General features: G+C 34.2%; 1 protein-coding gene across 1 annotated transcript; it reads left to right on the top strand.

Moving 5' to 3' along the window:
* Positions 1-3,707: 3,707 nt before the first annotated feature.
* Positions 3,708-8,698, top strand: LOC123563426 (histone H2A.V). The gene is made up of 5 exons (XM_045356245.2): positions 3,708-3,790; positions 3,934-4,011; positions 4,129-4,242; positions 5,830-5,959; positions 8,348-8,698. Exons 1-5 carry the CDS (start codon positions 3,788-3,790, stop codon positions 8,407-8,409), a joined length of 387 nt encoding a protein of 128 aa, XP_045212180.1. The 5' UTR covers positions 3,708-3,787; the 3' UTR covers positions 8,410-8,698.
* Positions 8,699-13,666: the final 4,968 nt, after the last annotated feature.

Genomic DNA, 13,666 nt, shown 5'->3' with positions numbered 1-13,666 from the left:
CTTGGGTGGCCCCCTTTCAAAATTATTCAAAGAATTGAATTCCATGCAGAACTCTGGTTGCCATGGCAACCGAAAGGAAAAACTTTAAAAATCTTCATCTCAAAAACCAGAAGCCCTAGCGCTTAGATATTTGGTGTGAAGCATTGTCTAATGAACCTCTACCAAATTTGTTCAAATCATGACCCCGGGGTCAAAATTGGCCCCACCCCAGGGGTCACTTGATTTTACATAGGAAAATCTTAAAAAATCTTCTCAAAAACCAGAAGCCCTAGAGCTTAGATATTTGACATGTAGCATTGCCTAGTGGACCTCTACTAAAGTTGTTCAAATCATGACCCCAGGGTCAAAAGTGACCCCGCCCCAGGGGTCACTTGATTTTACATAGGAAAATTTTCTAAAAATAAACCAGAAGGCCTAGAGCTTAGATATTTCACATGTAGCATTGCCTAGTGGACCTCTACAAAAAATTTTCAAATCATGACCCACGGGTCAAAATTGACCCCGCCCCAGGGGTCACTTAATTTTACATAGGAAAATCTTCAAAAAATGTCTTAAAATATACCAGAAAGCCTAGATCTTAGATATTTGACATGTAGCATTGCCTAGTAGACTTCTACAAAAAATTTTCAAATCATGACCCCAGGTGGTCATATTGGCCCCGCCCCATGGGGTTACTTGATTGTATATAGAAAAATCTTCAAAATTTTCTAAAAATAAACCAGAAGGCTTAGAGCTTAAATATTTGACATGTAGCATTGCCTAGTGGACCTCTACAAAATTTATTCAAATCATGACCCCCGGGGTCAAAATTGACCCACCCCAGGGGTCACTTGATTTTACATAGGAAAATCTTCAAAAATTTTCTAAAAATAAACCAGAAGGCCTAGATCTTAGATAGTTGACATGTAGCATTGCCTAGTAGACTTCTACAAAAAAAATTCAAATCATGACCCCAGGGGTCAAATAAGTCCCGCCCCAGGGGTTACTTGATTGTACATCGGAAAATCTTACAAAAATTTTCTAAAAATCATCAGTTTGACATTTGAAACATGTAGCTCATATTACTCAGATGAGCGATCCAGGGTCATCATGACCCTCTTGTTACTTAGAATTTCAGGTTAAAGTTTTTATGCACTTTCGCTCTATCTCAGTTATTACTGAATGGATTTGATTCAAACTTAAAATAGTTGTTCCACTTTACCGCCCACATCATATGACACAAGGTGCATAACTCTGGCACCGATTTTCATGACTTATGCCCCCTTTTACTTAGAATTTAAAGTTAATTTTGGTGCATTTTCACTATATCTCAGTTATTACTAAATGGATTTGATTCAAACTTATTTCGTGTTTTGGTACACTTTATCTTTTTCTCTCTTATTACTTAATATTTTTGACACAGACTCAAGCTATTGTGCAATATCTTCTTCAACCATTGGAGTCATTAAACACTCCAGTGACAGCTCCAGTTTCCTCGGATGTGCCCAGTTTCACTATCCAGCACCGAAATTTTCGAACGCGCTGTCTCATGTGACAGCTCTTGTTTTGTAGTCTCCCACACAGTATCTTCTATGTACTAGTATATCTGCCCGTACAAATGGTTTGACTTGACCATGTACGTGAACCCGGCCAGCAAAACAGTTGTTTCGTGAGACCAAAATGATCAAAACCAATAGGGGTCCACAATAGGGACATATTTCGTAGAAGGAACATATTTGTCATAAAATTTCACACGTACGTTTGAAAACCATATGACATTTATCTGCCGGATTATCATTTTGCGGTAAAAGAATGATAAAAGCATCCCAAGATTTAATGAATAGCTTGCAGCGAGGCCCAGTGTGAGGTTTTGTGAAAATACTTTCCGTATGTCTTGAACTGATTTTATGACCAGCAACAACATTGTCGCCTTCTATCAGTCATCGTAAGTCAATGTATGGACTTCAAGTACTGAAATAAGACAACGGTTTACTAGATATAACTAAGCACATTTTATTCAGAAAGTAAAAAGTGGGGATAAAGCTTTAATATTTCCAGTTTCGTTTTCGAATATTCATGAGTAGACTATTAAATTGCCAATAAAAAGACATCTGGTCAATGAAATGTCGCTTAAATGGCATAACATTTGAATTTTCCCGACCTCCACGAACATGGCTACTTCGAGCCATTCCCGGGTATGTTCCACCGGTAGATGTCTACCTACGGACGAAGAAAATCACCCTCACAACGGACAAAATTCGCCTGCTCGTTTGACCAAGACGAACGGAATTTTTTTTGTTTTCCAAGTTTTCAATTTGTTTCGTTAAGAATCGATAATTATCATTTTTCAAACATACCGTTTGACTTCGAACGTGAGATGCAGACGTAGCATTTAAGAAAAGTTGAAAGGATTTACATCCAGGACGTACGCAAGAAAGAAAAAAATATATATACATATCAGGAAATTATTGCTATTTTTCTCATGAAGAAGACTTTGAAACCAAGGAGCTATAACAATAAATTTTATACTTCTGTGTTGAAACTTACAGATAATATAATCAGTGGAGTGGTAGAAAAGTTTTATTGCCAATTCAGTCCTGGTTCGATTCGCGAACCAGCTATTTTTTTCTTGATTATCATCTTAAAATAGTTAAGGAACAAAAAATCATAATAATGAACAACATCAATTTTAAAGTAAAATAATTTTAGCCAAAATGTAGAGTCGAGTCCCTTTAGAGGACACAAAAAGTATGCTGATTCGGAATATTTATATTCAATGGGTTTCGTTATAAATATGAACAAAGACCTATAATGTACACATTATGTATATTATAGGTCTTTGATATGAATAAACATATAATTTAGGTGTGTATAATGTCCACACATAGATAAATTTTAGAAAATAACTGTTTTCTTTTTTGTTGGAGAAATTAGTTTGCTGTAAATAAGAGAGAAAACTTTATTTAAATTGCATCTAATAATTTCTCTTTGCACATTAAAAAGCATGAAAATATAGATCTATATCCTTGGACAGTTCAAATGTAGCTCTAGACGTCACCGGGACATAATTTTAATTTAATTGGACAGTGTAATAAATTTCTATCAGTGCCATCCAAGATAGATTAATAATGATCTTTTTTCTCTGTCAATGAAGAGTCAATGCTTTTAAACAGTTAGCTTTTATGTAGAAATTTTAGGAATTGGAAATTTAGGCCTACATAGTTTCGTGTTCCTAGGCCTATCAAGTAATATTCTTTTCAAACTTGTTTCTTTTTGATAAAATTTCTTTCATCAGGGTACGTATGTGTGGATCAGCTTGTATCAATATAGATATTTCCTATCTTTTTTTTAATCTATGCATAAAGAAGATAAAAATGATATCTGTTTTTATATTTAACAGATCTACGTCTGTTTTGGCTTACTTTTTTGTTTTAATGTTTATGGCGGATCGAAAATTTTTCGTCTTAAAAATTTGCTGATATGTTATCACAGTTTGACATTTTGATATTTTGTCGCCAATTCCTGTTTCCTGCCGTAAGCAGTTCTCCTATTAACAAGATTACATAACATTACTCAATATAATTGACTCTTTTCAAATACCCCGCTGATCGCATGTCAGCTGATAATTGTTTACGACACATTTGAGCAAAGGATTATGATTGGTGTACTTCACATGTAACAAGCATTTTCATTAGATCGTAAAATCACGTGACGGAATCTGACTAGTGGATATTTTTGGCGCTCGCTAATTTATGCACAGTCTACGCGTCATCTTGAAAGAAAGCACTGTACTACTCCAAAAATAATCATGGTTTGTATCGTTGAAATTCGCAAAAATTGAAATCCATCGCGGGAAAAGTATATATCTTTTGGATGAAATGGAAGTTTGTCTATCATACTGTGATAATATTTTTGTGTGAAATTTTGGAATAACTTCATATTATTCAATTTCAGCCTGGTGGTAAAGCTGGTAAAGATTCAGGAAAGGCCAAGGCTAAGGCAGTGTCAAGGTCCGCGAGAGCTGGTTTACAGGTACGTTTTCGTTCATTTTAGCAAGGAATTCAACATTTTGCAATATGACTATGTTTGAATGTGTTGTTATACTGCATTTCTGACCAAAACCACTAATGTTTCATTTGAACATTGCAGTTTCCCGTTGGACGTATCCACAGGCATTTGAAGAACAGAACCACAAGCCATGGCCGTGTGGGAGCCACCGCAGCCGTGTACAGTGCAGCCATCCTTGAATACCTAACCGCAGAAGTAAGTAACATAATTTTGATAAGTTATTTTATTGCATTTGTCTGAACTATGGTGAAAATTAACAGTTTTTGGCGGGCCTTGCAATCTATTTTTAGCGGCCATTTTTGTGTATATGAAGGAAACAATACGACTTCCGGGTATTGCAATTTATACATGTATGCTCGAGTGATGAAATTCAATATTGGCTTTTGTTCATGCTGCTTATAGTAGACGAAATAATCGATGTAGTTTTGTATGTTTTTATGCCATTGTTCCATGTCAGATAAAGAGTGGTTTTCTTGTCCCCAAAAATGCTATGGTGCAGGAGTCAATTTGTGTATAAATTTCATTTAACATTGAATTAGATCAGTTAAAGAACAGCTGAAAGATCATTTAGAACACAGAACATAATTTCAAGGAAATGTCTGCATGAAAGATGCACAAATATTTTTCTATTTTGGAAATTCCAGATCATTAAATTGATGCATGTTTGTAGTATTTCTAGTTTTGGCATATTAAAGGTATATCATAGTAAAAAGACTATTAGCATCATTTTCATTGTTTAAGATAATAAAGCAATAGACACAAATTAGTTTAAGTACTGCAACTTCACTTTGCATTTGTTTATTCAATTAATCATATTATATAAGTTATTAATTATAGAAATTGTAATCATGTGTCACCTTGCCAAAATTTGTCAGATATTCGGTACTGTTTGGCTGTTATAAGCAGGAGAAACTAAATAAATATGTCGCTTAATTTTGCATATGTACACAATGTTTTGTCGTTAAACAATAATCGGCATGACTTTCGAAGCATTATCATAGTGCAAAAAAATCAGAATAGGCATGACCATTGTGGAATCATGACAAATAATAATGCATAACAATTGTGCGGATAAAGAAATTACTTAAAATTGTTTGTGTATTTGAAATAGCATTATTAAAATGAGAATAATATTCCCCACATGAAAGGCAGGGACAAAAAAGAAGTATTTCAAACGAGAGTCAAAGCTTCAATATTTAAATGTGGGAATCCTGTTTTATAAAAGTACATAATGCACAAGGCTTTATCAAATATCCGATGGCTTCATGGAGAAAAAACCTATGAATGCTGAAACAACCTTAAAATGTGACTAACATTTCGGGTGATGCCCATTCAGTTGAAGTCGCCAGGATTTTCAGCAAATTAGTAAACTGTTAGGAAATTGGTAGAACCGAGGAAACATATTATAATAGCTTTTAAAATAAAATTAATTTTTAATGAAAGGAACAAGAAATTTGTTCTGTATTTCAAAATTTCCATTGTACTTTATTCTAGATTTATATAGTACCTGTTTTCATGATAAACACATTCAAACGAGATTTACATAGCCAACCTTCCAACACGTGAATGGGTGTTTCACTTGCTGCAAAGTGATATTCAGTGCTTAAATTAAGTGCATGCAAGATGGTGAATGAGTTCAGTATTAGAAAATGCTCGGTTTTCTATTTATATTGTGCGATTTTTGAACAATTTCAGGGCCATTGACAGTCGGATGTTAGGGTATTCGAAGTTGTAGGCAGAAGAAAATAATTTGATTTATTATATACATGTGTTATCTTTCAGGTGCTCGAATTGGCAGGTAATGCCAGTAAGGATCTCAAAGTAAAGAGAATCACCCCACGTCACTTGCAGTTAGCCATCAGAGGAGATGAAGAATTGGACTCCCTCATCAAAGCCACAATTGCTGGTGGTGGTAAGTATGACTGCTTACATAAAATTTTTCTTCAAAAGATACTTAGGATTTGCTATTTAGGGTATATAGGGTGACTTTTGTTTCCTGCAACAAGCTAAAAAATTAGGGTAGGTATGTTGGAATTTTTTTAGCGCACCTGAGCACAAAGTGCTCGGGGTGAGATATTGTGATCGCTCACCGTCCGGCGTCCGTCCGTCCGTCCACACTTTCCTTTAAACAACATCTCCTCCTAAACCACCAGGCCAATTTTGATGAAACTTCACAGGGATGTTCCATGGATGGTCCTCTTTAAAAATTGTTCAAAGAATTGAATTCCATGCAGAACTCTGGTTGCCATGGCAACCGAAAGGAAAAACTTTAAAAATCTTCTTCTCAAAAACCAGAAGCCCTAGAGCTTAGATATTTGGTGTGAAGCATTGCCTAGTGGATCTCTACCAAGTTTGTTCAAATCATGACCCCGGGGTCAAAATTGCCCCCGCCCCAGGGGTCACTTGATTTTACATAGAAAAATCTTAAAAAATCTTCTTCTCAAAAACCAGAAGCCCTAGACCTTAGATATTTGACATGTAGCATTGCCTAGTGGACCTCTACTAAAGTTGTTCAAAGCACGACCCCGGGTCAAAATTGACCCCGCCCCAGGGGTCACTTGATTTTACATATGAAAATCTTCAAAAATTCCTAAAAATAAACCAGAAGGCCTAGAGCTTAGATATTTCACGTGTAGCATTGCCTAGTGGACCTCTACAAAATTTGTTCAAATCATGACCCCCGGGGTCAAAATTGACCCCGCCCCAGGGATCACTTGATTTTACATAGGAAAATCTTAAAAAATCTTCTTCTCAAAAAGCAGAAGGCCTAGAGCTTAGATATTTGACATGTAGCATTGCCTAGTGGACCTCTACTAAAATTATTCAAATCATGACCCCGGGGTCAAAATTGACCCCGCCCTAGGTGTCACTGGATTTACATATGAAAATCTTCAAAAATTTTCTTAAAATAAACCAGAAGGCCTAGAGCTTAGAATATTCACATGTAGCATTGCCTATGGACCTCTACAACATTTGTTCAAATCATACCCCCAGGGTCAAAATTGACCCCGCCCCAGGGGTCACTTGATTTTACATAGGAAAATCTTCAAAAAATTTCTAAAAATAAACCAGAAGGCCTAGATCTTAGATATTGACATGTAGCATTGCCTAATAGACTTCTACAAAATTTCTTCAAATCATGACCCCCAGGTCAAATTGGCCCCGCCCCATGGGGTTACTAATTGTACATAGAAAAATCTTCAAAATTTTCTAAAAATAAACCAGAAGGCCTAGAGCTTAGATATTTGAAATGTAGCATTGCCTAGTGGACCTCTACAAAATTTGTTCAAATCTTGACCCCCCGGGGTCAAATTGACCCAGCCCCAGGGGTTACTTGATTGTACATAGGGAAATCTTCATAAATTTGCTTAAAATAAACCAGAAGGCCTAGATCTTAGATATTCGATATGTAACATTGCCTAATAGACTTCTACAAACTTTGTTCAAATCATGACCCCCGGGGTAAAATTGGCCCCGCCCCAGGGGTTACTTGATTGTACATCGGAAAATTTTCCAAAAAATTTCTAAAAATCATCAGTTTGACATTTGAAACATGTAGCTCATATTACTCTGGTGAGCGATCCAGGGTCATCATGACCCTCTTGTTTTTTTTTGAAATTGTTTAGTTGAATAGTGAGACATTGAAATTACTTTTGTGTCAAAAATTGAATACAAATAAGGATGTTATTCTTAAGAGCATCAGTTAAGTTGATTTCTAACATCACTGACCATGTTTAAAGCATAAAAAATGCAGTTTTGCATCTTTCTATTATAAAAAAGTTGGGAAAATATTCTCCAAGGGCATACAAATATTTAGGGTCTGGTCAAAAATGTAGGGTTGGTTGGGAAACAATTTTTTATGCCTAATCAAAAATTTTATGTCAAGAAAATAAGAGTTGCAAATTTTAAGTAGCCTTATAATGCCTACAACAATTTCCATGTTTTTTTTTTTTTTTTTTGCTTTTTGTCTGTTTATATTTATTAAACCATTCTTCAGTTGTAAGTTCTGATGAAAATGTTAACATAAGAATTGCCAATTCTGATTGTGTCCATTACAACAAAAAATCCCTGCAAGTCTTTGTGATATAATTTACATTTAGAAATGTGCTGGAGTACTTGAGTTATTACAGCACCTGGTCTGTAATTATTCAAGTTACTTTCATTACATGGCCTCTAAAAGCAGTCATGAAAAATAAATTATTGTAAATTATGTTTAATCTGTTGATACTCAAATTGATTAAGTTTCATAATATATATTTTTAACATTCTTTTATGACAACATAACACTTGCATATTTCAGGTGTCATTCCACATATCCACAAGTCACTGATTGGCAAGAAGGGAGGACAGCAAGCCAAGTAAAGTGGGCATGTTCATTCATCAGGGAACAATGTGTAGTGAATGTGTTAAAGAACAATCTCATCATCGTGTAGCTCGTAGTTTTATATGAATGTATGAAAATGGACTTTCACATAGTGTAATTCTTTATATCATCATCTGTGTATCATTTCATCCTTCATTTTAAAGTACTTCATTTTCCTTAAACTTCAGTGGAAATTTTTAATATTTGGAGAAACTGTGTTTTCTACAATTTTAGCATTCATTTATCTTCATTCTGCTTTTATGTTTAATAAATGGTTGTAAAATTTGATCTGTCTTTTTTTTTTTTTACTCTGTTATTATTATAGTTATATATTCTGCAATGAGTTGTTTTCAAATTGAGGCTAGAGTGTGACAAAATTAGGAAATTAAAACCTACTCTTCTGGCAGTCACATGTGGTAGCAATTACTTCAGATTACAAGGACATAATGTTGGGATAGTGTTGAGAAATACCGATATAAAAAGGAAGTATTTCGTTTTTGATTTGAAAATGCAACAAATTATCCAGTAAGATATGCTATGATGTGACAAGAAAGGTTTTTGAAAAATGAAAAATGATTACTAAATAATTATAAAACTTGCTGTTCAACAAGAGTATAAGACATTGCAAATTTCAAGAATGTTGAGTGATTTTCCACTGAAAAAGGAACAGAATAATAAAATTCATGCACAAAGGACAATCTGTAGCAAAAATATATTTCTAGAATATATCTGCAATGAGTAAAATTCTTTCATAACATTACAAGTATTAACATAAATTAAATTTTGGAAAGCTATTTTTAGCTCAACTATTCAAAGTTAGGAATAGTCTAGCTATTCTACTCATATAGGTGCCACAGTGACACCTTTGTGTCAACATACAAGTTACTATCTCCAGAACATAGGTTTTGCATGGAAGTACATATGGCTATCATTCAAAGGCATATAGCTTTGAAACCTTAGTTTTTCCTGTTTAGGTCAATGACCTCACTGGGTCAAGTCCCATAACTGACCTGTTTTTATCTCCCCTGAGCCCGAAGTGCTCGGAGGTGAGCTTTTGTGATCGCCCTGTGTCCGTCACCAACAATTTAACTGTTAACACTCTAGAGGTCACATTTTTGGCCCAATCTTAATGAAACTTGGTCAGAATGTTAGCCTTAATAAAATCTTGGACAAGTTTGATATTGGGTCATCTGGGGTCAAAAACAAGGTCATCAGGTCAAATCAAAGGAAAAGCTTGTTAACACTGTAGAGGCCATATTTAAGACTCTATCTTCATGAAACTTGGTCAAAATGTTAATCTTGATTATCTATAGCTCAAGTTTAAATCTGGGTTAGGTGGGTCAAAAACTAGGTCACCAGGTCAAATCAAAGGAATAGCTAGTTAACACTTTAGAGGCCACATTTATGACCATATCTTAATGAAACTTGGTCAGAATGTTAAACTTGATGATCTTTAGGACAAGTTTGAATCTGGGTCATGCCGGGTCAAAAACTAGGTCACCGGGTCAAATCAAGGGAAAAGCTAGTTAACATTTTAGAGGCCACATTTATGACCATATCTTAATGAAAGTTGGTCAGAATGTTAATCTTGATGATCTTTAGTTCAAGTTTAAATCTGGGTCAGGTGGGGTCAAAACAAGGTCATGGGGTCAAATTAAAGGAATAGATAATTAACACTTTAGAGGCCACATTTATGACCATATCTTAATGAAACTTGGTCAGAATGTTAATCTTGATGATCTTTAGGTCAAGTTCGAATCTGGGTCATATTTAGGTCATTAGGTCAGGTGAGCGATACAGGACCTTCATGGCCCTCTTATTTGGTCAAATTATGCCCTCTTTTGGACTTGTTCAAATCCTGGTTAAAGTTTTACATGCAGATTACTATCCCCAAAACTAACGCAGATATTGAATTGAAACCACGTGTCTCCGGGGTCATAAAACTAGGTTGTAGCATCAAGTCCCATAACTCTTGACATGCATTTTAGTCAAATTATATCCCTTATTGAACTTGAAACTTTTGCATGCAAGTTACTATCCCCAAAACTAATACAGATATTAATTGAAACTTCACATGTGTCTTCGGGGTCATAAAACTAGGTTGTAGCATCAAGTCCCATAACTCTTGTCATGCATTTGAGTCAAATTATATCCCTTATTGAACTTGAAACTTTTGCATGCAAAACTATGCAGATACTGGATAATAAACTATAGATGATTGAACATTTAGGGTAATATAATTCCTGCTTCTGGGCCAACAATTCAAATAGTCGAGCATTGGCTGTTTTACGGACAGCTCTTGTTTGTGAAGAGGTTTAGTCACATGATGTAAAACACTGGTTAGAATAAGATGCAATTGAAAAGGTGTCCAGTTACATTAAAATAAGTTGAAAAGCACAGTTAAACTTACTCACACTTGCACATTGGACAAGTTAGGTGCACATTGGACAACTTTGGCTATCTAATTGAATGTTTAACAGATTTATTTAGGTATAAATTGCCTCCTTCAAGTTAAACACTTTAATACCAAACTGAAAGTGATTTTAGAGAGAGGAAAAACATTTTTTGAAAATTTGTTCCCCTGCCACTCGGAGTGGGGCATACAGATTTGATCTTGGTGTGAAAAAAGTTGTGACGCTTCTAGTTCAAAAAGTATTTCACATAAATTGATGAAACCTGGCATTAGTCTTTATCATGATATTAACTTGTGCATCTCCTATTCTTTGTCTGGCTTCAAACTTTATTTCCAGAGTTATGGCCCATGAAATAGTCAAAAATGCACATTTTCATAGTGTGGTGCGCCTAGCTCAAAAAGTAATGTAAATTCATGAAACCTTGTATGAGTCTTTATCATGATGTGATGTGAAGCACTCTTGGCATTCTTGAGAATCGAGCACTTATTACAGAGTTACTTCCCTTGAAATAGACAATATAGTGGATGTTTATCCCCCCTAAGGGAGGCATATTAGTTTTCAACTGTCCGTCTGTTAGTTTGTTCGTTCGTCACGTTAACTTTTTGCACGAAGGCACTTCACTCGCGAACCACTGCACCCAGGACCTTCAAACTTCACATGATGATAGTACTTATTGAGTACACCACCCCTACTGACCGGTTGTCAGACTATTCCCCCCCAAGATGATTCCCCCTCAAGACAATTCCCCCCCCCCCCAAGACAATTCACTCCCGGACAATTCCCCCACAATGTTATGTAAGGGTGACAGTTCCCCCTCTCCATATTATAATATGTAATATTATATATAATATAATATGTTTAAAGGGTTGTAAAGTTTATTTAATATGGAAAAATCCTATACTCCAATACTGTATATTTAAAAATAAATAGAAAAACTTATATTTGATGCATTAATTTGGTACCCAAAATAAGGAATTTTTTTATGTGAAGTAGTAGCATTTTGGATAAGTAGCCATGGCTGAGAACTTAATTATTTTTAAAGCAATTTATTTATTTGTTAACGGTACCTATAATGGAACCTCTATGCAAAGATGTATGTAAAAAAAAGAAAATATTTACATTTAGTAAGGTAATCTGATCGTCAAAATAGCATATTTTTCTATGTAAGTAGTTTATATATTACTATACTAGAATAAAAATTGAATCAAATATCTAATTACATGAGAGATAATCTAACCATAATGTTCTTTCATGTTTTCCGAGTTTCCCGATGTTGGACAATAAAACTATCTTAATCATATTAATTGGGGCAAACTAAAAAGATTACAGTTATGTTAATAAAAGCCAATAATACCACTTTAAACATTAATATGAAAAACTTGATAAAAAACGAAGCTGCAAACATGAATTAAAAAAATGATGAAATATCAATACAATTTTACAAGTTGAAACGTCCTTGGAATTCACCATGAAATTTATTAAGGATGTTACATGTGTTGGTTTGCTTTCATTCCAGAAAGCATGGAGTAATAGTATTTTCTCTGGATAAAAAGTACTATATCCTTACAATACAGGTTTTGATAAATTTCTTACAAGAAGAAGTTGATTGGCATTATCTAATTTTGGTTTATCAAAATTTCCATCAAGTGCTTCATCAAAAGTATCACACAAAGTTAGTAATACTGATAATTGTCATTATACATGGACAAATTGTTATATTGTTTATAAATATCATAATCCTAACACATAGAACACAATTAAAATGTAACAACAACAATATCATAATTGATTGATCAATGTCAGCTTTGATTACTGTTTTACAGCTGGTAATTCAATCAAGAGGTGTGAAAGATTGACTGGTTACCATTTTGATTAAATTTGTTTATTGCAATAATGTTATTACGCGATTCTGGTAATCAGCACCTTTCAATCGAATTGAGAAGTCAAAGGAACAATGATTTGTTTGTATGTATCCCTTAATTATTATACATTTTAAGGTTTTTTTCTGGAATAAAATATCCCAAAAAGGTTTGAGATTTATTTTATACAAGTACTATTTCCTGTTTCATGTGTAAATAATCCTTCTATAAGATGGAAGTATTTATGATATTCTACATATAAATAAAATCAAATAAAGCAGATGCAGTGGTCCTGTGAATTATAATTGTCCGTAAGTACTGACCTGGCACTCATTAATCTTTGGCAATATTTTCTGGCGTTCTCATATTTTATGCGATATTTGTGTCCTGAAAATATCTACATTAGTTAAAATAATGGATACAGTTAACCAATGGCACAGTTAACATAAATCTCTTTTTGAGTCTTTTGGCTGAATTTTGTTCTTTAGTAAGTGCAAAAAAATCTGCAGGGGATTTTGTCCTACACTCAATATACAGATATTAGAAAGAAGAACCTTGGTAATACACAATGGCCCACTATTCAGAAAATAATAATAATTCAATGTCTTCGAAAAAATGCTAAGCTGCTTCTTAAGATAGCTAAGTTTATTAAAGTAGCAACACAATATAGAGTCAATACACTTAAAAATGATACCACATAATATACCCTGCCGCTAAGATCTAAAGGAATTAATGTAGAAAATTAATTGTCATGTTTTTTTTTTATGGAAGAGGTAATTAAGTATTAGGATTTATCACACCGCTAATATGTAAGGAATCAATTGCATAAATTATTTTTACTCAAAAATTGATATTTCAAACAAAATTAGAAGTGAAGTTTAACTTACGTCATATCTTTTATAATACTCATAATGGATACTCCTAACCAACCACTAAATTTCAAATTTCAAATTTCCAAAACGCACTTTTGGAATAAAAAATCC

The sequence above is a fragment of the Mercenaria mercenaria genome, chromosome 2 (genome assembly GCF_021730395.1).
Source record: "Mercenaria mercenaria strain notata chromosome 2, MADL_Memer_1, whole genome shotgun sequence".
In the NCBI taxonomy this organism is placed as follows: Eukaryota; Metazoa; Mollusca; class Bivalvia; order Venerida; family Veneridae; genus Mercenaria; species Mercenaria mercenaria.
This window is presented reverse-complemented; position numbering and strand designations above follow the sequence as displayed.